Source organism: Dipodomys spectabilis, unplaced genomic scaffold (genome assembly GCF_019054845.1).
Source record: "Dipodomys spectabilis isolate Male_0828 unplaced genomic scaffold, ASM1905484v1 ptg000140l, whole genome shotgun sequence".
NCBI classification, from domain to species: Eukaryota; Metazoa; Chordata; class Mammalia; order Rodentia; family Heteromyidae; genus Dipodomys; species Dipodomys spectabilis.
In genome coordinates, this window is record NW_024870817.1 from 24342408 (window position 1) to 24369797 (window position 27390).

General features: G+C 40.0%; 1 protein-coding gene and 1 long non-coding RNA gene across 3 annotated transcripts in view; one reads left to right on the forward strand and one right to left on the reverse strand.

Annotated features, from left to right (window-relative positions):
• LOC122117146 overlaps window positions 1–11734 on the reverse strand; it is a 46092-nt gene extending 34358 nt beyond the window's left edge. Inside the window, exon 1 of the long non-coding RNA XR_006149097.1 lies at window positions 11655–11734. This is a non-coding gene — a long non-coding RNA (uncharacterized LOC122117146). The remainder of the gene's footprint in view (window positions 1–11654) is intronic.
• Nln (neurolysin) overlaps window positions 1–27042 on the forward strand; it is an 88408-nt gene extending 61366 nt beyond the window's left edge. For both annotated transcript variants that reach the window (XM_042690772.1, XM_042690773.1), the window contains exons 9-13: window positions 388–589; window positions 13557–13743; window positions 14070–14198; window positions 15481–15617; window positions 25799–27042. In XM_042690772.1, coding sequence (XP_042546706.1) covers window positions 388–589; window positions 13557–13743; window positions 14070–14198; window positions 15481–15617; window positions 25799–25948 — 805 coding nt within the window. In that variant the 3' untranslated portion in view covers window positions 25949–27042. The remainder of the gene's footprint in view (window positions 1–387; window positions 590–13556; window positions 13744–14069; window positions 14199–15480; window positions 15618–25798) is intronic.
• The last annotated feature ends 348 nt before the right edge of the window (window positions 27043–27390 follow it).

Genomic DNA, 27390 nt, shown 5'->3' on the forward strand with positions numbered 1-27390 from the left:
TGACATTGTCCAAAAGAAATGTACTCTTTGCCTGACCTATGTAACTGTAACCCCTCTGTACATCACCTTTATACTAACAATAAAAATTAAATATAAAATGTTTAAAATCATTTAAAAACTCAGTGTACCCTGGGTGTGGTGTGCATTCTTTTTATCTTAAGATTTTTGAACAGAAGAAACCTTGGAGGTAGATCTCACCAAATTGATAGGAAGGTTACTGTTTGCTTAGTTCTCCTTTTTACTTTTTAGCAGAACGGCCTGCTTTCTATAAAGTTAATTAAATGTTTTAGTGTCTTTGGTGTCAAATAGGCCTTAGTGACTAAGAGAGACCATGATGATGTTGTTGTTAAAAAACAATCTTTATTTCTTCTCTCTATGTATTTCCAGGGAAGGAAAATACAATCACGCAGCCTGCTTTGGTCTCCAGCCTGGCTGCCTTCTCCCTGATGGCAGCCGCATGATGTCTGTGGCCGCCCTCGTGGTGAACTTCTCACAGCCAGCAGCAGGTCGACCCTCACTCCTGAGACACGACGAGGTGAGGACTTACTTCCATGAGTTTGGCCATGTCATGCATCAGATTTGTGCACAGGTGAGTGATTTTATTATGGTAAACCAACCAATAGCTCTGGTTTTTTTTTTTTTAATGTTTTGTGATCTTAGGTTTTTTCCCTTTACGTGTCTTTTCAAATACAAACACATTGAAGAATTTCATAAGGCTGCAGAGACCCCAAATTTTCCTTTTCACGGCTTCTTTCACAACCTATTTTTACTCAGTTTAGTCCACTAATCAAAGAACTTCGTTGGCTACCCACTTATGGAGGAGGAAGTAATACTATCATTAAGGAAGGGTTAAAATACTGTGCTCTTTGCCTTTAATTCCTCTCCATAGGAATTTGGTATAAGCCTCACAGGTAAACAGCTATCATCTCTCTCTTCTGGTTATTAATACTTCATTTAGTTCAGTTGTTTCCAGCCCTCTCAGACCCTTTCTCCTTTTCTAATAATATATACTTTGTAACACCTCCCTTTACTAACCTCCAATTAAAATCATAGATAATATATCCATGCAGAGAATTTTCCAGAGAAAAGATAAGTGTGTACAGTAGATTAAAACTATTTATTATTGCTGGAAATGAAAAGTATACTTATTTCAAGGCCCATCGTTACATCATTAAGCACACACACAAAACAAAAACATTTATTTTCAAGTTTGTAACACAGTTCACTTAACTAGGCCTAAACTATTCCGATCTGAACCTTATAAACTTGCTAATATTTAACCTTAGCACTAGTTAGCAATAGTTTGTTCACTTGCATGAGTAAACATTTGAATGAGAAGCAGAGTTAAGGAACAGCTCATTCATTTTGTCTTCCTGAAGTATGTTGGATGAGTTGTGGCCATCTAGCCTCCTCCACCATGAGAATAGCCTCTAATTATTAATCTAAGCAATAGCTATTCATTTCCTAGGTGCTGCTGTCACTTTTTTTTTTGGGGGGGGGGGGGGTCTGGTCATGGGCCTGAACTCTGGGCCTGGGCGCTGTACCTCAGCTCTTCAGCTCAAGGCTAGCGCTCTACCACTTGAGCCACAGCGCCACTTCTGGCTTTTTTTTCTGTTTATGTAGTGCTGAGGAATCGAACCCAGAGCCTCATGCGTGCAAGGCAAGTGCTCTACCACTGAGACACCTTCCCAGCCCTCTGCTGTCACTTTTGTTCCAGAGTTTGTTGGATCTTTCAGCATTCTGGTGCTTCCACCTTTTTTTTTTTTTTTTGTCGGTTGTGGGGCTTGAACTCTGGGCCTGGGTGCTGTCCCTCAGCTATTCAGCTCAAGGCTAGTGCTCAACCACTTGAGCCACAGTGCCACTTTTGGTTTTCTAGTGGGTTATTAGAAATAAAGAGTTTCACGGACTTTACTGCCAGGGCTGGCTTTGAACCACAATCCTCAGATCTCAGCCTCCTGAGTAGCTAGGATTATAGGCGTGAGCCACCGGCACCAGCTGCTTCCATTTCTTTTTTTTTTTTTTTGTCGGTCGTGGGGCTTGAACTCTGGGCCTGGGCGTTGTCCCTTAGCTCTTCAGCTCAAGGCGAGCGCTCTACCACTTGAGCTACAGCGCCACTTTCGGTTTTCTGGTGGTTTTATTGGAGATAGGAGTCTCACGGTCTCTCCTGCCCGGGCTGGCTTTGAACCGCGATCCTCAGATCTCAGCCTTCTGAGTAGCTAGGATTACAGGCGTGAGCCACCAGCGCCTGGCTTCCATTTCTTAAAAACAGGGCTAGCCTGGGTTTAATTCCTCAGTACCACATAATCAGATAAAGCCTGAAATGGTGGTGTGGTTCAAGTGATAGAGCTGAAGAGCTGAGGGACAGAGCCCAGACCAAGAGTTCAGGCCCCACATCTGACAAAAATAAATAAATTAAAACAGGGCTATGCTGAAAAACGAACTTTACAATTTAGGTGGGGATGGGGTGGGGTGGGGGGAGAGGGTGAGTGTAGTTGAGGAGGTGGGAGGGAAGGGATGGTAGTAACAAAACAAGGGAGGCAACAATGCTTGATAGGAAATGTACTCATTACCTTGCTCATGTAACTGTAACCCTTCTGTACAATATTTTCACAATAAAAAACTTACTTAAAAACACACACACACAAAAAAAAAAAAAAACAGGGCTAATGTATCAAAGTTCCTAAGCTTGTGCTTAGACCTCTCAGAGTCCTGGATTCCATCCCAAGCCTCAAAAATGTTTTTGAGTGAATGAATGAGTAAATGAAGGAACAAATTAATGAAAATAAAATTGGAATCTATCCAGAAAGATAAGCCCATAGATGGCCATTTCCAGAATAATCTAAAATTTCTTTTTTATATTATCTTTAAAGTTAGCAGTGGGTTCTAAAAATAATTTCTCATGGAGAACTTCCCAGAGTGTATATTCTGTGGCTTGACAGTTTCTGTAATTAGAATAACTTTAGTTTTTGTTTTTCTGAAATAATTTGTGAGTAATTTAGAAAAATCCAAATTTTTTTGAATTTTAGAGTTATGGGATATCAGTTAGAGTAAGTAAGTCCTAGGTGTGCATTTGTACACAGATGAACAGCCATCCTTTAGAGTAGTCAGTGCTGCCAATTTTTCGATCCAAAGACCCTGTGAAAATCTGATTTAAGATGTATATACCTGTTCCAGAATAATTAATATGTACTCCTATACCCAAAATTATACATGAAATTCCAGAGGCTAACAGAGCCTAGATCCCAGACCATAATGAATCCCAAGTTAAGAACTTTTTTTTTTTTGGGGGGGGTGGGGGGGTCTGGTCATGGGGCCTGAACTCTGGGCCTGGGCGCTATCCCTCAGCTCTTCAGCTCAAGGCTAGCACTCTACCACTTGAGCCCCAGTGCCACTTCCGGCTTTTTTTTTCTTTTTGCTTATGTGGTGCTGAGGAATTGAACCCAGGGCCTCAGGCATGAAAGGCAAGCGTTCTACCACTGAGCCACCTTCCCAGCCCCTAAGTTAAGAACTTCTTATGCAAGTTTCCTCCTCAATTTTGATGATTGCCTAACAACGTCACAATGGGTATTTTAGGGGCTGGAGGCATAGTTCAGGTAGAGCACTAACCAGTGAGCAAAAGCATCAGATACCGAGTTTGAGTCCCAGTCTTGGACAAAAAAAGTGAGGGGGTAGGATAATTTGATGTGACACTTATTAAAATATTAGTGATCTTAGTTGGGTGCCAGTGGTTCATTCTTCTAACTACTCATGAGACTGAGATCTGGAAATCACAATGCAAGGCCAATACTAGTCAGAAAAGTTTACCAGACTCCCATTTTCCAAACAACCAGCAAAAGCTGAGCTACAGACATGACTCAACTGGTTGGGCACTAGCCTAGCAAGTGGGAAACTCTTGAGTTCCGGCAAATCCCAGTAAAATAGTGATCTTCCAATAGAGTTTTCATTTGTTTTTTGTTTTGTTTTATTCTGGTCATAGGGCTTAAACTCGGGGCCTGGGTGTTTTCCCTGAGCTTTTTCCAGTCATGGCCCACACTCCGCCACAGCTTCACTTCTGGCTCTTTGGTGGTTAATTGGAAATAAGAGTGTTATAGACTTTCCTGCCTGGTCTAGCGTTGAACTTTGATACTCAAATCTCAGTCTCCTGAATAGCTAGAATTACAGGCCTGAGCCACCAAGGCCCAGCTTCATTGTTCTTAGTAAAAACTTTCTCAAGTATACTCCTATAACCTTTTTTTTTGGGTCCGGTCGTGGGGCCTGAACTCTGGACCTGGGCACTGTCCCTCAGCTCTTCAGCTTAAGGCTAGTGTTCTACCACTTGAGCCACAGCGCCACTTCCGGCTTTTTTCTTTTTGCTTATGTGGTGCTGAGGAATCGAATCCAGGGCCTCAGGCATGCAAGGCAAGCGCTCTACCACTGAGCCACCTTCCCAGCCCTACTCCCATAACCTTAATCATAATACTCAGATCTCACCCTTCTGAGTAGCCAGGATTACAGTCATGAGCCACTGCTGCCCAGCAATTTAACTTTTTTTTTTTTTTTGACTCTTTGAGGTAGTTACTGTAGCATTGGAAAATATTTCTTGGTACTATGACATTTTAGTACTCTGACTCAAAACTAAGCTGCTAATCTATACTGCATTTGCTCCATCTCTCCCTCTTTCCCAAACAATAGCTATATTCAATTCTTAAACTTTTGCCTGCCCTCATTCATGAGTATGAAATGTGGTCGTCTCAGTGAGTGGTGTACTAGAACCATCCTTGGCTTGCTCATCTCTTTATAAGATTGTCTTTGAAAATCTCATTGTCCATATATCTACTCAGATGCCATGTACTATTTTAATAATGTTTTTATATACTCTCATTTAGAAGCAATGACCACTACTTTGTCTACTGAGGCCACAGGTCCACATATTTCTAAGTTTATATGGTGAAACCTTTAGTACTGACCTACAATGGATGGTGGAAAATAATATCATTCATACTGTCTATATTCAATAATACTTCTGACTTACCTAAGGAGCATATAATGAATGAAAAATTTGCCAAGATTAGTTTTAAGATAGGGGATCTCAGCGTTGGAGTTCTGTGTTGTGACAGTCTGCACATCTGGTGACCAGAAGAGCTTGTTTGAGCTTGTCACAAAAGCATATTAATGTGTTGGCAGGAACTTCCAGTTTTCAAACATGTAGATGCACTAGATCAATATGTCTACTGTGTCATCACTTCAGAGTTGAGTTTCACTTGTATTTTCTTGTGTTTACACTGCAGAGTAGGTAATTTGGAAGATAGCAATTAGGGCATAGTATCTCCAGTATCTGTTACTGACTTGTGTCTTTCTTGTGTTTTGAGCTCTCAATAATCTCTGGCAAAAAAAAAAATAATAATCTCTGGCTTTCTGAACTTGTAGAGACCACAACAGTCATGCCTCCCAGCAGCCTGAGTCGTAGTGACTTTGTAGGGTCATTCATTAAGTGTAGTTTTGAATTAAAAACAAGTAATTATCCTAAGGAAACACCGGAATCACAACCATTCCTTCAAATAAAAGTGAAAAATTTCAGAGTATGTGACTAGCAATAATCTCTTGTTTTTCTTTAGAGACTAATAGAGCATCTTATCTGCTCTAAATATTTGAATTATATATCACTGTAAACAAAGGGACCCTGTCAAGGGTTAATGAAAAGAACTCAGAATTAAAAGTTATCTTTGGGCAGGCATGGTGGCTCATATCTGTAATCCCAGCTATTCTGGAAGCAAAGATCAGAAAAATGACAGTTCATGGCTGGCCCAGACCATGAACTCAGTCTCAACAAACAACCCAGTCGTGATAGTGCTTACTAGTCATCCTAGCTACACAGGAGGTGGGGGTGGGTGTTGGGGAACATAGTAAGAGGATTACAGTCCATGGGCTGGCCCAGACAAAAACATGAGACCCTATCTGAAACTGAATCACAAAGGACGAGGAATGGTTTCAGTGGTAGAGTGCGTGCCTACCACTTAAGACTCAGAATTCAAACTGCCAAAAAAATAATAAAATTCATCTTTGTTGGGTTAGAGATATAAGTCAGTGGCAGAACACCTGCCTATCATATAGTGACCCCAATACCGCAAGGCAAAGAAAGCTCACCTATAGCTTAGTGAGCTTGGCTGTGTGACTGTGGCAAGATATTTGACCTCTTTCAGTCATCTCATTTTTTTATTCATAAATGGGACAACAAATTCTCTTAACAACCTTCCTGGCATGTGGGAAAAGTGAAATATAGGAAAGGCACTTGGGAAATTATAAAGTCCTATGTTTATTTCAAGTATTCTTATAACCATCCTAATATATAATTCAGTACTTTAGGGATCAAAAGTAAAACTAAAATGAAAAAAGACCAATTGCCATGATGCTCTGTCTTGTCACTTTACATTCAAGAAAACACACAAATGCTAAGTTATCCGTACTGGTTTTTGAGTACAGACTTGTGAAAGGTGATTGGAAGCCATCAGAACTGTTATTTGTTCTTATTTTCTGTTGATGATTACTACCAATTTACAGCAGCTTTGATTTCTGAAGGAAAAATAGAAGGAGAAGCTTAGAATTTCAGGTACGGTGGGGGATTAATTGTAGAGAAATGTGGGTAAATATTTATCTTCAGAATTACCACTAAGGAATAAAATACTTGGAGGAAGCCAAAGATAAGCTTGGTCAGAACAGCTAGCTAAGACTTAGACAAGCTGACAGGCTAAGAATAAAAACAAGCCAAGCCTTACTATGTACATTACCATCCAGGCATGGAGCACCTGCTTTGCATTCATTCATTCATTTTTATCCTCAGTACTTAATAAAGTAAATGGGTGCTTATATTTCTTCCACTTTCCTACTAGAAAAAACTAGAGCCTTAGCGGGTACTTGTCTGAGGTCTTCCATCAGTTCTAACCACCCTGTTGTCTGCTTGTTGTTCTTTAATTCTCTATTCTAGAGGCAGCTGCTTCATGTGTTCCAAATTTTGTCTTTCATGTTTGCATTCCTGATGGATGAACTTCTTTCCTCAGTTATTAAATGGTATTCTAAGAGTACCATGCATGGAAGGAATCTTGTTACATTACTCTGTATAGATTGACCATCAAGCTTTCAGTCCTGAGGTACTTTGAACTACTTACCAGCAATCTTATGGCCTCTGTTACCAGCCAGTCTCCCTAGCTCAAGCTCCTCAACACTGTTAGAGTTTGTGACTTTAACATCAGATATGGTTGTTTTGTCTTTTTGTTTTTGTTTTGTGTCTTCTACATATCAAGCTCATATGTATACATACATAGAATAAATGCTAATGTCCTTACCCAAAGTGTAATCCTGCAGAGTGATTATTTCTGTTGGGACCATCCTTTAGTTGCTTACTTAGGAATTTTCTGTAGGTATTATTTTTTAAATAATTGGAAAAAGAAAAATGTTCAAATGACTTTTTTTCCTTCTCAGTTTTGTTTTGTGAGATAATCTGACTAAAAGCAAGCTGGCCTTGAATTCTAGATCCTCCTGCCTTAGCCTCTCAAGTATTAGGATTACAAGTATGAACCATCAACCCTGACTCAGATGATTCCTTAAGAAGCATACCTTACTGATTATCTCCTATATATGACATGTCACATTAAGTATTATACAATAGGGTTCAAAAGAAAGAAAAGTTATAGTACTGAGTGTTTAGAGTTCTGTCTGGAGACATGAAATGCAAAAGCAAAAAAGTGAAAAGCATAGCATTAGGTTAAGTGAGAAAATATTAAGTGTTCAAAATAGAGCAGTGGAAGGTATTAGGCTGAAGGCAAAAAGGTCAGGTCAAGAGCTCAGGGTTCTGAGTCTGCATCTTCACAGAGAGATATCCTCTTCCAGGATATCTTTGTTCATTTCACAGTTATCTATTGAGCAGCTCTTACTTTCTGGGCAAGTGGTGGATTTGGGACATACAGTGGTAAGTAAGACATACTCCAAACTTCTTAGCATTGAAGTCAGTCTTTTTACTTCTCATCCAAAAAGGAGCAATTTAAATTGGAAGTACATAGGAGGCACAGCTAGTGTGGAGGCAAGCTTATGATTTAATTTGCAATATTCAAGAAATATCCAAATTATGTGGTTTTTTTAAATATGTCCTTTATTTACAGGTAGGATACTGACTCGTTAAACAATAGAGCTGTTGTGAAGATTAGTAAGGGAGTCAGAACAGTGTTATTCATATCCAATTTACTACTGTTATTTTCAGTAATCACTAGATACATGTGAAGTAAAAATTAGGACCCGTTTACCATCTGTATATGGCAAAGTCTAGTAGATAGTGGCCATTTTTTAAAATGCCTTGCCTTGTTAACTAAATTCCATTAACCCTGATTTAGGGGTAGATCAGACAGATTAGACTATGGAATGACTGCCATCAATAGTGGATCACTTTAGCTAGCCAGGTCAGTTCTCTTGAGGGCTGTACTTTTTCCTGAACACAATACACAATTGATTTCAGCAGTTGCCTTACCTTTGTACCAGGCATTTGCTATCATGAAAATAATACTTAGTTATAGTCACTAAAAAGAACTGTTCTCTTAATTAGGACAGTAACTGGTAATACTTTAGTCTTTAAAAAGTGTAAAAGTGATCCTGGCACAATCGCTCACATCTATAATCCTAGCTACTCAAGAGGCTGAGATCTAGAGGATTGTCATTCAAGGCCAGCATAAGCTAAAAAGTTGCCTAGACTCTATCTCCAAAATAACCAGCAAAAAGCTGGGCTGATGGTATGGTTCAAGTGGTAGAACACCAGTTAGAAAAGCAAGCTGAGGGGCTGGGAAGGTGGCTCAGTGGTAGAGTACTTGCCTTGCATGCATGAGGCCCTGGGTTCAATTCCTCAGCACCACATAAGCAGAAAAAGCCGGAAGTGGTGCTGTGGCTCAAGTGGTAGAGCACTAGCCTTGAGCTGAAGAGCTGAGGGACAGCACCCAGGCTCAGAGTTCAGGCCCCACAACTGACCAGAAAAAAGAAAAAAGAAAAGCAAGCTGAGAAGTGTGAGGCTCAGAATTCAAACCCCAGTACTATAAAATAATTTTTTTAATTTTAAAAAACATGATATTTTAGTTCATTTGTATCAGTTTGTTCTATCCTTCAGTATGACATATGAATTTAGACATCAAGTCATCTCTTGTAAAAGTATATAATGGAGTATAGTTTCTGAATCCTGTTGTTCATTTAAAAGACAGTAGCTGGGCACTGGTGGCTCACACCTGTAATCGTAGCTATTCAGTAGGATAAGATCTGAGGATCATGGTTCAAAGCCAGCCCTGGCCAGGAAAGTCTGTGAGACTCTTATCTCCAATTAACCACCAGAAAACTGTAAGTGGCTCTGTGGCTTAAGTGGTAGAGTGCTCACCTTGAGCTGAAGAGCTGAGGGACAGTGCCCAGGCAGAGTTCAAGCCCCGTGATTGACAGGGAAAAAAAAAGTAAAGAAAAACCATATACTTAACTTTATCCTCTCAAGAATGTGTAACCAAGCAGATTTAAGTGCACATTGATTTCTAGGCTTTATAATCAAAACATTGCTAGCAGCAAAAATGCGCTAAAACTCTTTGAAGAATTACCACTAAAATGATTTGTTAATTGGATTATTTGGGAGTAGGAGTTAACAATACTCGTTTTTTTCTAGGTGATATATTGGCATCAACAGCTACTATGGCTCAGAAGCTACTGTTTTCAGTGCCCTCTGACTGATGGTATTGAGAAAGATATGAAGTACTTCTTTAGAGTGTATGGCAGGCATGGAGAATTGTGGAGTAGCCTTACTGCTGTGCGGGGATATTGCAAGGCTTGTCATGCCTTCTTTGTGGATGCACAGGTGCACTGGGAGGCTAACTATGGAATCTTTGTCCTAAGAATTTAATTGTTGGCTACAAATTGAGCTTTTAAATTTTGTAGATCTTTTGCCTTCCTTATTTGAAAAAAAAAAAAAAATCCTTAAATGATGTTGCCCAGAGGGCTCACTGAGAAACAACAGGACTGACTTCTGGGAAATCAACAAGCAGCAGGGCTATTTTTAGCATTTACTCCTAGCAAATATTTCCTTTTGTTCTTTAGAAGACATTGTTGATCTGTTCATTCATTAGCTATGCTTCCCCCCTCCCACCCACTACAGCATGACTTTGGGATAGAATAAGCCCTCTCTTCTCTCACTTCCAGCCACAACTGTTACATTACCTGATTTCAGCTCTTAACTCATGAGTTACTCATTTGTTCATATTTTTTTCTGGATATTGAACATTTCTTCTAACTCACGTACGTGTGTGTGCGCGCACACGCACTCTTGCTAGCACATTTTGTTGCTATTTAAATAGATTTAGATTGTTACATAGATGTGATTTAGATTCAGATCCTCCCCTCATTGCAAATATTAAAAACCTTCATTTGAGCTGGATATACTAAGCTTCTGTTGTGGTAGCTTATAAGTAACTTGTTTTTATTTTCTCTATTAGTTTTTATTTTCTCTATTAGTATCTGTTTTTAAACCATATATTATAACATTATTCAGTTAGTGTTACAGAACCCCAAGTTCTAGATGCAGTTACAAAGGCTTGTCTTCACACTTCATTATCACGTGGGGTTTTTGTTGTTTGTGATGGTGGTTTTGTTTCTTTGTTTTTGTGCTGATAATAGGGCTTGAACTTAGGACCTGAATGCTGATTAGGAGCTTTTTTGCTACAGGCTAGCACTCTCCCACTTGAGCCATGAGTCCATTTCAGGCTTTTTGGTGCTTAATTGGAGATAAGATTCTCACAGACTTTCCTGCCCAGGATTGTTTCCAACAGTGATCCTCAGACCTCAGCCTCCTGAGTAGCTAGGATTATAGCCACTGGTACTTGGCCTCAGTATCTATTTTGATCTTTGAAAATTCTCCCAGCATTAAGAGGAAGTCAGATTTCTCCAGAAGTAAATGAAATCTTGCTTTAATTTTCACATAGAGGGGAAATTCAGTAGACAGCTTTTGTCTTTAGATCTCTCTCAAGAGAATTTAGTCATCTCAAAACATAACTTAAGCTGAGTGCTGGTAGCTCACACTTGTAATACTAGTTACTTAGGAGGCTGAGATCTGAGAATTGCAGTTCAAACCTAGCCTGGGTAGAAAAGTCCATAAGACTTTTATCTCAAATTAACCACCAGAAAACCAGAAGTAGAGCTGTTGCTTTAAGTGGTAGAGCACTAGCTTTGAACAGAAAAGCTCAGGGACAGTGCCCAGGCCCTGAGTTCAAGCCCCATGGCCAACAAAATAAAAATAAAACATTTAAAAATATCTATTTACTCTTTTTCTGTTTTTCTATAAGATAAGGACGCATTCTGGCATTCATAGTGAAAGTCAGAGGTCATGGAATCAGAGTACCTTGTTTCAAATCCCATTTGTGCCATTAATCTCTATGCCTCAGTTTCCTTATCTCAGAAATGGAGATAATAGTGCTTGCATCATAATCATACAATAGTTCAGGGATTTAAATCAGGTAATTCATGTAATGAGTGTGACCTAATGCCTGACATAAAGTTTCAGTGGACGTTGCCTGTTATAATTATTGTATCAGATTGTTTTATCTATGATACAAGATGTAATCTTAAAATATTGTGCTCAGGAATAGGTAAAATATTCCTTCTGAGATCCTTACCTCTGACTCTGTGAGAATGTTTGATTGGGATGTCCTCCACAAAGGTGGCCTATTCCAGTGCCTGGTGAATTCGATTTCTCTTGGCCCTTCTGTGTTTGCAGCTCTCTCTATCTAGAATCAGAACAATTATAATGAGAAGTCAAGCAAAACGTGTTTTTGCATAAAGAGAGGAAGGCAGAATATGTTACTGCGTTTTGACATCTGTGCTTCTGCCCTGGGCCAAAAGCACAATGGTTATTTGCTGCTGATTTGGCATCCCATCTGCTGCCTTCCCGGTGGTGAAGTCCCTCTTCCTCACCCTCTGCACAGAGCCCTAGGGAGGATGAAGACTGAGGGAGGAGGTTGGAATGTAAGGCATCTGCAGAAGAAAACAGGACAGAGGTGCAGGGAAACACAACACCATAATAACCCCCACTCCACAGATGACCATAGTGCTGTTTTCTCTGTAAAACACAGTTTTACAAGTGTTCTGTGGAGGATGGTGTGAAGGGTAAAGCACACAGCTTGAAAACTTTTTTTTTTTTTTTATGAAATCTTCATCTTTCTGCCCCAAAGCTTTTTGAGCATCTGACTTGAGAATTTACCAGATTTTACTTTTTTGGGGGGAGGGGTGGTCCTGATAGAACTGGGGTTTGAACTATGGGTATGTGCTCTTTTAATTCATGCCCTCACCCTTTAAAACTCTTTTAGGTCAGGCATTAGGCCTCTAAGCCTCACTTCTTAGAAGGCTGAGATCTGAGGAACACAGTCGAAAGCCAACCCAGGCAGGAAGAGCAGGAAGCGGAGCTGTGGCTCTAGTGGTAGAGCATTAACCCTTGAGCAAAGCATAGAACTTGAGTATCCAGGCTCTGAGGTTAAGCCCCAGGACCAACACACACACACACACACACACACACACACACACACTCCCTTTCAAACTTTTTTTCAAGTTCTTCACACACACACACACACACACACAAAATCCCTTTCAAACTTTTTTTCAAGCTCTTCTCCCAGTCACTCAGAATAAGTCCTTTTAAATATATCTCTTGTTTTTCTTATAACATTTAACTTATCCCACACACACACACACACACACACACACACACACACACACTCCCTTTCAAACTTTTTTTCAAGTTCTTCACACACACACACACACACACACACACACAAAATCCCTTTCAAACTTTTTTTCAAGCTCTTCTCCCAGTCACTCAGAATAAGTCCTTTTAAATATATCTCTTGTTTTTCTTATAACATTTAACTTATCCCACTTATTTACTAATTTACAGGATCAATTCCCTTATTTTAAGGCACTATCTGAGAGGTCCAACACAGGCTTTCCACCACAGGTTAAATGGAAAAGTGCGCGCGCACGCGCATGCACACACACACACACACATTCCCCCCCCCCCCACACACACACACACACACAAAGGGTATCAATGTGGAATGTTGTAATGTAACTCTTCAATTGATTTAAACTTGAGTAGTTAAGCAACAGTAGAATGAGTGCCCCAGAAAGGCATGTATTGAGTAAACAAGAATAAGCAAGGAGGAGGAGCTAGAGAGAACTAGCTTATCTTAGGGAGCTCTTTACTTTCAATGGAAAATTCTTCTTCCTTCTTTCTATTTCTTTAAGGTTTGTTTTTAGCTTATTTTTTTTTCAGTTAGGTTTTCCTGGTGGTCCAAACTTGTCTATAATTCAGAAAGAATTAAATAGATTTTAAAATGAAATGTTTGAACTTGTTTTTATGTTAGCTGCTGGTTTTTATTATTAGTTAAACTAGAGTTATTCTAGCACCTATTCTAAAGTACAGTTGGCTCTAATTCTACCTAATTTTCGGTCAGTCTTAATTGTAATTCATCATACAGATAATTTTCCTTCAGTGCATTAAAAGATACCTGTTTGCTTCCTAGACCGATTTTGCACGATTTAGTGGAACAAATGTGGAAACTGACTTTGTAGAGGTTCCATCACAAATGCTTGAAAACTGGGTATGGGACATTGATTCCCTCCGAAGACTGTCCAAACATTACAGAGATGGAAGCCCTATCACAGATGACATGCTTGAAAAGCTTGTTGCTTCTAGACTGGTCAACACAGGTACATAAAAAAAAAATTAGGAAAGAAAACTCAACAAGAATCACTTAATGCATTATTGCTGGTTACTTTTTCTCAGACACTTAACTTCCCTTTAATAGTAATATATTCCAGCAAATATGTAGAAGTGGGAACATTGAATATGTTGGAATAGAGATCCCTGGGATTATTTATGTCTATGAAAAAAATGCTGAGATTTTATGTGGAATAAGATGTCTTGCTCCTTGTTTTGTGCTGTCTTACAGAATCAGTGTTTGACATTAGTGAGCTTGTGATGTTAGAACTCAGTCTCTATTCTCCAATTACATGCTCACTCTTTATGTTATTAGGTCTTCTGACCCTACGCCAGATTGTTTTGAGCAAAGTGGATCAGTCTCTTCACACCAACACATCACTTGATGCTGCGAGTGAATATGCTAAATACTGCACAGAAATTTTAGGCGTTGCAGCTACCCCAGGTATGGAAATGCTATTGCTTGAGTTTATGGTACCTGTGACACAAAGGCATACTCCTGACATTGAGGGCACGGGAAAAGGGGAACTACTCAGACCTCATTTCATTTTTTTCTGATTTCTGCACTGAGGCTTTGACTTTCAGGTAAACTTATGCCCTTATGAGTTATCCTCTCTGAATGTGCTTGAAGGAAAGGTGGCTCTGGTTCAGAGCAGTTTAATGTAATCAGGCATGAGCAATTGGCCTCCACCCCAGAGCCCAGAGAGCTGTACACTGCCAGCACCTCCCTCCCATACCACTATGACTTCCCATGATTCTCAGAAGGACCTGGTAGAAAGGGCATTTTTATTTGCTTTTGTTTCTGAATCTGATTCTGGTTCTGGTTCTGAGCTCAGAGAAAGCATTGGGCTACTTCTATTCATTAGAATGTATGCATTCATATGTACGTAATTCTAAGCCAACATGTTTGTGTGCATTCATATGTAGTTGCTAGGGTGAAGTTTTTTTCAGCAAGGAAATTGTTACTAACATGAATCAGCCACATTTATAGATATAATAAAGATAAGAATTGTCATTTGAATCATTCTAGCCTGTTCACTTCCTTTGGTGATCTGTTTATAGTAAACCATACAGCAATTTTGTGCCTCAAGCCAGAATCCTTTTTAAGATAGTACTAGCTCAAAGATTAACTTGGTAAAATTTGTTTTGCTTTTCAAGCAAGAGTTCTTTTTTCAGAAATTATGTAACCTAAAACAAGTGTCATTTTCTTCTGAGGCATTTTAAATATTCAGGAGTGTGGCACAAGGCCAGGACGGAATGCTCAATGGTGTAACATGGACTTGCCTGACATACTAAGACCCTGGGTGGGTTCAGTCTACCTCCAGCACGGCCACAAAAAGAAGAAAGGGGGGATAGGAAGAAGAGGGAAAAAAAGAGTTATTGTCAGAGTATTTTTAAGACATTAATATCAAAGGGATAAGAAAGGACTGACTTAGTACTCAGCTACCTTGTGGGTGTGGACAAAGCCTCTGAAACTATTGTTAGGCATTCCAGAGCTTGGGCCGAAACCAGCTCAGAGGTTGAGCCACTGTCAGGAGTGAAGTTTGTAAACATCTTGGCCAAACGCACACATAATCCCAGGAGTACTAGAGGTGAGATCCTATCTCACTCCCTCCTCTCGAAACTGGACTAGTACGGCAGGAAAACCTGAGCTAACTGATAACTTGATAATTAACATCTTCTCGCACATTGATTGAAATGTATCTCTCTCTTTTTGTGTGTGTGAGGTACAAATATGCCAGCTACTTTTGGACACTTGGCTGGGGGATATGATGGCCAATATTATGGATATCTTTGGAGTGAAGTATTTTCCATGGACATGTTTTACAGCTGTTTTAAAAAAGAAGGAATAATGAATCCAGAGGTATTGTGTGTTTCCTTTTGTTAATTTTGTAGAGCTTTTTTAACTCTTTTGTGTAGAGTTTAGAGCAAGAGGTTTAGGTTGCAGCTTTTAACTTCAAGGCCTTTCTGCTTCTCAAACTGCCATACAGCATTATGGTTAAGAATACAGGTGTTTAGCTCTAATTCTATAGACCTAAAATATAAAAAAACCCTACTGAATTTTCTTGCCTATTAACATTCCAGTATATTGCATGATTAAAAAATTCAAAGCCTTGTTTACACATTCAAGAATTTATAGCTGCTAGTTTTGACATGTGCCATACAGCATCTTCATTTTACAGGAGGCTGCGAGAGAAAGGTAAACTGCTTTCCAGTGTAAATGGCCTCCCTGTGTTTTGATATTCTTCATATACTTTCTTTGTCATGTACTGTGGGAGGTACTCTACTCCCTGTGGCTGATGTACTCCACCTACTACATAGTTTGTAACCTGAACGCCTCTGGGTAACTTAAGCTGCTTTATTAACCTGAGCCATTCCTTCCCATGTACAGCGAGGTGACTGCCAGGTGGCTGCCAGCCAAAACTTCCTGTGTTACAGCCCCAGCATCCATGCTGAAGGAAGACTCAGCTGTCACAGTATTTCTCACGCTGGTGTCTTTCCCAATGTGTTTTTGAATTCTGTTTGATTCAGAAATAGGACAAATTACTAGAGTCAGGTTTTCTTTATTTACTTTAGTCAACTGATTTGTTCTAGACTGCATAGCACCCTTATATGGAAATACATGTTATCATTTTTGTCATTGTTTTTTGATTTATTGTTTTTGCTTTTGAGACAAAGTCTTGCTATATTTCCCAGACTAGCTTGGAATTTGGTTGGTAGGCCAAGCTGTCCTAGATCTCAAGCCCTCCTTTCTTCCCCAAGTACTCAGATTACAAGCGTTTGCCATCATAACCAGCTATGTATTTAGACCACCATTTCCTTCCTGCTTTCCTGACTACAAAAGACCATCAAGCTACCCATACCTTGTGTACACCATTATTTCCAAGAATTCCATCTCCCAACCCAATGAGTAGGTCCCCTTAAGCCTCTTCTATTACCTGACTTTCAGCTAGTCCCTAGCCCTTCATTCCTCTACCATCTCATATAGAGATGGCACTTATGGAATTCAGAGTGTTCTGAGGAATATTGCAGGATTCCCTTAGCCCTACCCAGTCATGCTCTCCAACAGAACTGGAGTTACTATGTAGTTCTGTTCCATTTCCCCTATGGATTTTTTTCCAAGTCCTTACCCCTCTCTCCTCAGTCAGCAATCTCTTCCTCTTCTTCCTCCACCTCCTCCTCCTTCCTTTGATAGTGTTTTTGTTTTTGCTTTGGGATTTTTGTTTGTTTGTTTATTGAGATAAGCTCCCTGGGCACCCAGGCTGGACTGAAGCTTACTCAAGATCAGTGTCACTCCTTTTATCATCCCTCTGCCCAATCTCTCTTTAGTAAAAGAATTAGACTAGGTATATAGCTCGATGGTAGAGCACTTGTCTAGTAAGCATGAAGCTTTGATCTCCATCCTTAGTGCCTTCAGGAAGAGATGGAGGGGAAAAGAGTGGGGTTTAGTTTTTAAAGGTTTGTTGTTGTTGTTGTTTGGTGCCAGTCCTAGGGCCTGAAGTCAAGGTCTAGCTATTTTGCTTCAGGAGCTTTCTTTGCTCTAGGCTACCACTCTACCACTTGAGCCACAGCTTCACTTCCAGCCTTTTTTTTCTTTTTGTGGGGTGGGGCATGTACATAATGGTGGTTAATTGGAGATAAGAGTCTCATGAACTTTCCTGCTCAGGCTAGTTTCAAACCATAATCCCCAGATCTCAGTCTCCTGAGTAGCTAGGATTACAGGTGTGAACCACCAGCACCTGGCTCAAACTTAAAGGTTGTTTTGGAGTTTTTTTTTAAGATTCTAGAATATTTGCATACTGTCCCGTGAGCATTTCTAGTCCAAAAAAAAGAAGAAGAAGAAATCCAAAAATATTCCTCAGTCTAAAATGCTTTGAGTGTCCTGTTGGCCCTTAAAAGTTTCAGATTTTGAAGCATCTTAGATTTGGGATTTGTGAAGTATTTGAAGCATCTTAGATTTGTGAATGTTCATTTTACACTTCAGAATACCTACCTTCCTTTCTCCCGTCACAGAAACTCTCTTAGCTCTAGTCCTTACTATCTGGGAAAAGTGCTTCCACACAAACTCTCACATCTCTAGAGCTGCTGTTCTGTGGCTCATCTCACAGCCTCATTTCTTCATGTGAGAAACAGCGTTTGCAAACCTTAGTTTCCTGGCTTTACTCCACCACCTCAACCCATGACCCTCTCACCATTTTAAGAGCTTTTCTTCACTCCTGGCTTGTCATTCCTGTCTTTGTTCACAGCCCTTTGCATAGCAGTCAGGCCTCTTCCTTATTTTCCAGTACATCTTGTGTCTCTTGTACTGCTCATATTCTATTTCTTCCACTTAAAATGTATGCTCTTTTTTTCTGGATATATCAAAATCCTACCCTTTTTTTTTTTTTTTTTTTTTTGGTGCCAGTCCTGGGGCTTAAACCTGGGGCCTGGGCTCTGGGGCCTGAGCTTCTCTTGCTCTAAAGCTAGCACTCTACCACTTGAGCCACAGCACCATTTTGGCTTTTTCTGTTTATATGGTTCCAAGGAATCAAACCCAGAGCTTCATGCACGCTAGGCAAGCACTCTACCACCAAGCCACATTCTTACTATTCTTAAAGATCTCACCTGGGGGAAAAAAAGAAGAATTTATGGAACATATACTAAAAGTGATTGTTTAAGCTGGGCATTGGGTACATACTTACAGTCTCAGCACTTGGGAAGCTGAGAATGATCTGAAATGCAAGGCCAGATTGTCTTTACAACAAGGCTTTGGATCAAAAAAGAAGAGAGGGGCTGGGAAGGTGGCTCAGTGGTAGAGCGCTTGGGTTGCATGCATGAGGCCCTGGGTTCGATTCCTCAGCACCACATAAGCAGAAAAAGCCAGAAGTGGCACTGTGGCTCAAGTGGTAGAGCGCTAGCCTTGAACTGAAGAGCTGAGGGACAGCACCTTGGCCCAGACTTCAGGCCCCATGACTGACACAAAAAAAGAAAGAAAAGAAAAGAAAGTGAGGGTAGGGGTTTTGTAGAGAGAGAAAAGGAGAAAGGAAACCTAAAGTGATCTTTCCAATCTCTGAACCAAATAGTGAATAAGAGCATATGGTCGGGACGGGCTTCAGTAATCTTTTGCCTATTTCTAGAATGTTGAATTTAACAACTACAGAAAAATTTAAACACTTTATAAAATATTTTATAAAAAGGGATACAAATTTTTATTTATTTATTTATTTTTGTTGGTCGTGGGGCTTGAACTCTGGGCTTGGGTGCTATCTCTAAGCTCTTCAGCTCTAGGCAAACGCTCTACCATTTAAGCCACAGCACCCGGTTTTCTAGTAATTTTTATTGGAGATAAGAGTTTCACAGACTTTCCTGCCCAGGATGGCTTTGAACTGTGATCCTCAGATCTCAGCCTCCTGAGTATCTGGGATTACAGGCGTGAGCCACTGGTGCCTGGCTACAAATTTTGATTTTAAAATAATGCTTAGAAAACATATACCATGATGTTGTCAGTGGTCCTCTTTGGGAGATAAAACTTACAAGTGATTAACTTTTCTCTGTCCTTTTTATGGAGCTCTTCCTATGTTCAGATAGGATCCAGGGAACCTCTTCTGCTAAGGGCCATTTGGATATTTATAACATCACTGATGGGCCTAGGTTTATTTGAATTTCACTTTGAAAATAAGCTTCTCGATGTATTGAATTTCAAGGCCTGCCTGCAATGACCATAACTATATATACCCCACCCCTGACAAGGTGCATAGATAGTTTTAGAAATTGGAAAACAATGTTTTAAAGAGATAAAAGGTGAAAGTCCATCTACAAGGCCTTCCTGGCTCAGTGGTAACGCCCCCAGACCTCCCGGAGAGGGGGGTAGGGTTAGTCAATCCCTCTCTTGGCCTACCTCCCTCCCTCACCTGTATGTTTTGCGTCATGGCCACAGCCCCAGGACCCTCTCCTCCTCGCTGTCCAGGTAGCAGCCCTGTTACTGACTCTTGTAGATCCCAAGGTCCTGCTTCCCCCGCGCAGCTTATTCTCAAGCTCCACCCTTGGCAAGCAGCCATACTGTTCTTCATTCAAACAAAGAGGAGCTGGAGTGACTTGGAGAAAGCAAGAGCCCAACAATTTGGAGTTCTTCCTATGATCAATTTGCAATTTCTCTGAAATTCTGGATTCATGGGGCCATGTGTATTATACATATTGGGCCAGCAGGCTAGTTTGAATCCTTCCTTTTGAGGTTTTTTTTTTTTTCTTTCCTATCAAATGCTGTGAAGTATCATGTCATTTCTGCTCCATTGCTGTCATAACAATATCAGACCTAGTTCTAAAAATCAGCAAGAAGCTCCCTCTGTTCCCCCACATCCCCCTACACACATACCTGATCTTCATTAGGGGCTGGTGAAGACAGGTCTCACACTGTAGCCCAGGCTTTAGCCCTTAAACCCCAAATCCTCCTGCCTCAGCCTCCTGAAAGCTGGTATTACAGGCATATACCATCATACCTGGTGAGAATCAGCCTTTAAACTTTTTATTCCCTCCTATAGTGAATTGTTGTTTTGTGAGTTACTTTGTTTTGTTTTATGAATATTTACTCTTTTTTTTTTTTTTTTTTTTGGTCGATCATGGGGCTTGTACTCTGGGCCTTAATGCTCTCCTTCTCAGCTCTTCAGCCCAAGGCTAGCACTCTATCACTTGAACCACTGTGCCACTTCCAGTTTTCTGAGTGTTTATTGGAGATAAGAGTCTCATGGACTTTCCTGCCAGAGCTGGCTTTGAACCATGATCCTCAGATCTCAGCCTCCTGAGTAAGTAGGATTACAATTGTGAGCCACTGGTGCTGGGCCTTAAATATTTATTCCTAACACTTGCCTTACATAATTCACACTCACTTATTAAAGATTGATCCTTGGGATAATAATCTGGTTCTACAAAAAAAAAAAAGCTTAGATTGTTATTACAGTTGTGTGTGATGATTAAGAAAAAAATTACTGTTCTTCAGACCAAGACATTGCATGATATTTTGTGCCATGGTCAAGGTTTTAGCTTTAGCTGATACTGAAAAAGATGGCCTTACCTTGAGTGTTCAAGAGTTGTAGATTTGCTTTAGGTTCTGTGAATTTCTGTGGCATAAAGTAATGCTTGCTTTGGGCTGCAGTCATGGGAATCAGAGCCATGACTGTCTCTCACACAGACTACTATCTCAAGACCTTCCTCTCCCTGAGGTGTGTTTGGGTGGTTTTGAGAAGATAGCAGGATGGCTTTTCCAGAAGTCAGTGCTTGTTTGTCCCCAAGCACCCGAGTGCTAGAGGGCCAGGAGATCACATGCTGTGGACATAACTGGTTTCATAGTACAGACGGGAGCCCCCAGGCCTTCTCTTGCAACTTCTTGCTGTTCTACAAAGCCCAGGGCTCTTCTCTGAGAACCATTTCAGATCCTGACAAGCAGAACTGTAGAATGTGTGCTGCTTGCTCACTTTAAAAACATAAGAGGGACAGCTATAAAGCTGGGGCCTTCTGAATCCCAAATGGTGGCAATAGAATATTTTATGGTAGTTCTTTTCATTCTCCTTGGTGATCTAGATCCAAAAGCTCACAAAGACCAAAACCTTGTTATCTGTGATCCATGTGTAAATTTAAAAAAAAAAATTCTCTTGTAAGTAGATATCACATTTAACCCCTTGCTGAATTCATTACATGTTACTAAAGCCTTTGTTGTAGTACGGCATGGAGAAAGTGTATAATAACAAGTTATTATATGTAACTCCTACATCTCAAGGGTGATGGAAGGCCTGCTGGGAGTCAGGCTTTTCCAGCAAGCTCTGGGTGCTCATTAAGGATATCTGTAAGGTCACCAAATGTCATTGCAAAATCCAGTAGCTAATCACAGGGTTGAAAAGATGGAAGCACTTTAACTAGGGCCATTTTTTTTTTTAATAAGGCAACTTCATTGTGGGAAAATTTCCTAAGAGGTAATAGACCTGTGGACTCAAAGGCAATTACATTGTTAAGCCAGAATTACCTTCCTCTTTTGCACTTAGATAAATGGCTAAGCTTTGTTTCTTTCCTCCATGAATGAGAAGTACAACCAAGTGTCACTTCAGAAGAAATAGTTTGCTATCACTGTTATATTTTAGCCTGTCATGCCATAAGGAAGAGGCTGGAGCTTACATTAAGTAACATGAAGAATTGCACGGCTCAATTATAATGCAAAGGCAAAAGGAACCAGTGCTCTTTAAGCAGAATCCTAGGCCCAGTTCCTGTCTAATGTGTCACTAAATTTTTGTTTTGCTGCATTTTTAGACAGCTCTCACTTCATAGTGTAGGCTGGCCTCACACTTGTGATCCTTCTGCTCTCAGGTGCTGAGATTACAGACCTTTACTACCACATCTGTCACCTAATTATGTATTCTTTAAGCTTCCCTTGTAGGTCATAAAACCCTAATAAAAGGAACTGTTTTGGTTGCCTTTGTGTCCTCTACTTCAAAACTGTTTAATTTAATTATTATTTTACGTATGTGTACCTCTTTGAACTTAACTGGTAGTTTTTCCCATTGAGTCCACTGCTCTTTCCACCTAATCTAAACTGCTACCCAAGGAACCTTTTTCTCCTCCTCTCCCTCCCCAAAATTAAAGGTTTATCTTTCTACCTTCACAAATTTTGTTTAATGCTTCCAGGAGGTGTCTACTCTGACCACAGTCATCCCTGCTCTGCTTGTCTACCAGCACCAGTCTTTTGCTCTCTCCCTCTTTTGTTGTCAAAGATTTTGCTTTTCTTCCACCCATGATCTCTTCTCCCTTATGGAAAACCAACTGTGTTCTGCTAGGAGGGCAAAATGGCATGGAAGGAAAACTTTCAAAATCAATGTTTAAGCAGGCTATTGAGCTTTTTAGATGCCAAACACATGCATACCTATAATTCTAGCTACTTAGGAGACTCAGATCTGTAGGACTGTAGTTTGAAGCAAAGTTCAGGCAGAAAAGTTTGAGAAGACACTGCTTCTAAAAATAAACAGCAAAAAGCTAGACTGGAGGCATGGCTCAGTGTTAGAGAAGCCTTGCACAATTGCCAGCAGATTTATGCTAATCTTTTAAGATTCAAAACCACAGAGGTAACTGGCATAGATTGTCCTTCATGGGAGGCTAATATGAGCTCTTGTGGGCAGATCCTCCCAAAGGGTATTGGTGACACGAAAATACTACAGTTGTAGAGTTCTTCTTCCTACCTTCCTTGACATTAACATTTCTTTTTTGTGAAGGTAAGGTGTAACAACTAAAGGTAAACACTTGGTACACCTGTGTCAGGTGTCTCTCAGACATCTCACCCTGAGGGCCCGATACTTTCCAAAAACACAGTCACTTTCACTCCTTTTTTTCCCCTTAACAAAAGTAAGATCCTGTTACCAAAATGACTCTTAAACTCTTCTCAAAACTTCATTGCAAAGGAAATGAAACTATTAAAAGACCATTGCTGTATAATTCAGGAAATTGAATCAACTTGTTTGGAAGCAGAAGCAGAGGAAGGACTGCTAAGACTGTAAAGAGACTAAACAGTGCCATGCTCTGAAATGACTCTGCCAGGCAGAGGAGGCGGGCACAGTCTTTCACCGTACCATGGAGTCCCTCAATGCCTGCTTTGTTTTACCACCCAAACTTACTTACAGTTCTCCGCACAAAATGAGAATACTTTGTCAGATGTTCATCATTTGGGGGTCTTCAGTTTTGATTTGCATTCCTATTTCTGTAATATTTGTGAATTGAATAATACCTTTGTAATAGATAAAAGGAATAAAATATGCAAAGGTTGAACATGAAGAATTTCTGCAGCTAAGTATTAATTATTGCTGAGTGTAGCCTGTAATACCACTATTTAGGAGGCTAAGACAAGAAGATCAGAATTTATATATTGTTGAGAATAATATATAATTATTGAGGTTGAATGAGTCTATGAGAGTTTACCTGTTATATGTTCTACTAGTACATATTTTAAGTTTTCCTTCATAAAAGGTTTAAAACACTTTTGTAATTTTGCAGGTAAATTTAACTTCTATATAACTTATACCCAGAGAGCTGTACCACTAATTGGAAACATTAGTCATATTTAGACACACTGAGCAATGAGAGAAAGGGAAGGAGGAGGTAAAGTGTGGTTGGACTAGAGCTCTGATGGACTCCTGCTTACAATAACAAAGTTTATGACAAGGCACTATACTTCTATTTTAGAATCTAGGTTGACAGTAATATTGCTGCAGATGATACAAGAAATGAGGTATCTTTTTTTTTTTTTGGCATTTTTCCTAAAACAAACTAAAGCTAGTTCCTAATCCTTATCACCAGAGATTCAGGAAGTCCATTATCAGTGATTACAGACCTTCTCCTAAGAAACTTATAAATAAGGCAATAAGATCACCATGTGCCCTTTTAGTGAAATACTAGAACCACCTACAAGCTGTACTGCAGGCCCAAGACCTGACTAGTTGGAAGGCCATATGAAATAAAGCTGATGCAACAACTGAATGGGGGTTAAGGACTTAGTAAACAATTTCTATTTGGAAATGATGACACCTGATTTCAGGGAAGAGGCTAGGGATCTCTCTATATTGCCTAGGCTGTGTCCAACTTGGAGGTTCAAGTGGTCCTTGCACCTCAGCCTCCCAAGTAGCTGGGACAATGGTTTATGCCACCATGTCCATCTTAAAGGAGTTTCAGTAAAATCTTTCATTAAAATTAATTTTAATTTACAGGTTTATGCCTGTAATCCTCACTAGTTAGAAGGCTGAGATTTGAGGATCTTGGTTCAAAGCTAGCTCAGGCAGGAAAGTCAGTGAAACTCATCTCCATTTAACCACCAAAAAGCCAGAATAGAGTTGTGGTTCAATCAGTAGAATGGTAGCCTTGAGTGAAAAAAAGCTCAGGAACAATGCCCAGGCCCTGAGTTCAACCCCCAAGACAGTCATAGAAACTAATGATAATTAAAATGTGATTAATACACTATTTGAAGTTACGCATGTACCTCATATTTCTGTTGGACAGTATTAAGAATTGTATCAGAATGTAACTTTGTTTGGCTACTTACTCCTAACAAACTTTCAGACTGACTTTAGATGTCAGCCTATAGATGATTGTTAAGTTTTAGTTTCATGGCCCTGTGGGACATTAAATCATTTTACATCCAACTTGTCTGATTTCTCCTTAAAAGTTTAATTTATCTCTGACTGTTGCACCAAGCAGAATCTTGTATTAAGTCATAGGTTAGATTGCTTTGTCTCTGGCAATGCATAGTTTTTCTTGTCTGTAAAGATAATGAGTTTGGTCACATCATGTGCATGTAAACTTCAGGGATCCACTGTGAACTGTTTAGAATCTTCATTCATTTGACTGTCTTGCCTTGTTTCCCTAAAGGAAACTCTGAAAGGGAACTGAAAATATCTCATAATACTAATACAGAGTTCCAGCTGTTTTCTTTCAGTTTATCTGCTCCTGTGTTGACATAAATAAAGGCAAGACAACTGTGGTATGTCTTAAAATTCCAGGCCTCTATCCTTAGATAAAGCCACAAAGATTCTCATTCCCTGTGCAGACCCTTCAGAAGGGCCTTAGCCTGCAGTGAGGGAGAGACTAGGGTTGATTTTGTTGGGGTGGTTTTCTGGGGGCCTCTCACAAAAACAGCCAAAGCCTCCTGACAGTTGTGGTCCTATTTCTAGGCTCCCAGAACCCATCTGTAACTTTCTGGAACACTTGCATGGCTAAACCTATTGAAAGCGCCTTTGAAATGGGATAACTGGTAGAACATGTCATATATGCCTTTGTGCTTTGTGTGGTTTGCCTGCTTGTCGGCTCACCCATGAGAATCTAAGGAGAGAGCAATAAAAGACAATGTAGAAAACTTGAAGTTTTAGTTCCAAGTGTTTTAGCCACCAAGATGACTTCTGCATAGCCATAGCTGAAGAGAGCATCTAACCAGAGCAAGGCTCAAGTCCCCTTTGTTTCTCTCGCCCCTTTCTCTTTTGTGTCTAAAGATCTGGAGAATTGCTGTGACCATGAATTATTAGGCACGATGTTTTGTTTTATTAGGTTGGAATGAAATACAGAAATCTAATCCTGAAACCTGGGGGATCTCTGGACGGCATGGATATGCTCCAGAATTTCTTGAAACGTGAGCCAAACCAAAAAGCATTCCTAATGAGTCGAGGCCTGCATGCTCCGGAAACTGGGGATCTTTGATAGCAGCGCATGTCTGGAGGACAACCAACAGCACCATGTGGTACCAGCCTGGAAACTGAAGGGAGATTTGCAAATAAAAACCTAGACTTGCTTTTGTTTTCTAATTTAAAAATTAATACAAATGTAAATGAAATTATAAATACCGTGACCGAAGAAAATACCCACTGGAAAATAGTTGTACTATACAATTTCATAAAAATGGATTTGATTTCTTTTGATAAAAGTTTCATATAAATGTAATTTGATTTTTTATTATTGTAATCTAGAGAATACAGTGTAAGAGGGCTAAGAATTTTTTAATTGGATCATATACATGATATAATTTGATCTTTGTTATATCTTGGAAGTTTTGTCCTTGGGACTGATAAGTGAATTATCACGTGCCTCTGGAAAACATTTCCTTGGAACCCTACATCAGCCTGACCCTCTCTCTCAGTCAGGTATGACCTCACCTTTGCCTGCATACCTCAAGGCTAGAAGAATGTGCCTCAGTAACATGTTTATCTTCATAATCAGGCCAACTTCAATTAGTTCTTCCACCTGGGTTGGGGTTTTTTTCTATTACTCAGTTTGAATATCAGAAACTTTTTTAGTTCTGGCTGAAAACTGGCCTAATATATATTGCAACTGCTTGTATCTTATATGAGAGGCTCAATGCACCTCAGCACACAAGATGATCAGTCTCTTAGAATAGTTGCCAGCCAGTATGCTAAAGAAGGCCAGGCATCTTTTTGTTTCTAAGGTGTAGTGATTTGCCTCCCATGGTAACACCTCCTTCAGAGTAGCAGGGAAACGTCATTGTGACTACTCAGTGTCATGGGAAGAAAGCTAAGAAGCAGTGTCCAGAAGAGGGGTGACTCTGAGTGCTCAGGACTCTGCTCAGAACTGTTACACAAATACTGCCCTCAGCCCAGAGCAGCTCTTCCCATAGCCTGTTATTGTGTGGTTTTACTTTCAGTGAACCTTTGGATCTCTCTTTACCTCTCTTTACTGTGGTCCTAAATTCCAATTCAACAGCAGACCTGTAAACTCACAGTACTTTTGTTTCTCCTAGTATTCTACTCAATAAGGAAACCAAGACAGGATAATGAAAACTGAAATGGTCTTCCAGCTGTTTCCCAGTACATACCTGAGCAATGAGTGCTGGTTAGGGGCAGCAGTCCCTAGAATTGCACGGTCTCTCAGAACTTTTTCTTCTCTAGTCCAAATGGACTTTGTGTTCATTTTTTCCCCTAATTATGTTACATAATTGAATTACAAATAGCAGGGCATATCAAGAGCTCTATGACTGGAAGGGTTTTTTTCTCCCCAGTGCTAGGGCTCAAACCCCCAGGTTCCTCACATGCTAGGCGAGTGTTCTGAGCTGTTTTTGTGGTAGTCTTAGCAACCTCTGTACGTTTTCTCATACCTTTCTCCACCCCAGATTCTTTTGTTTTCCACTT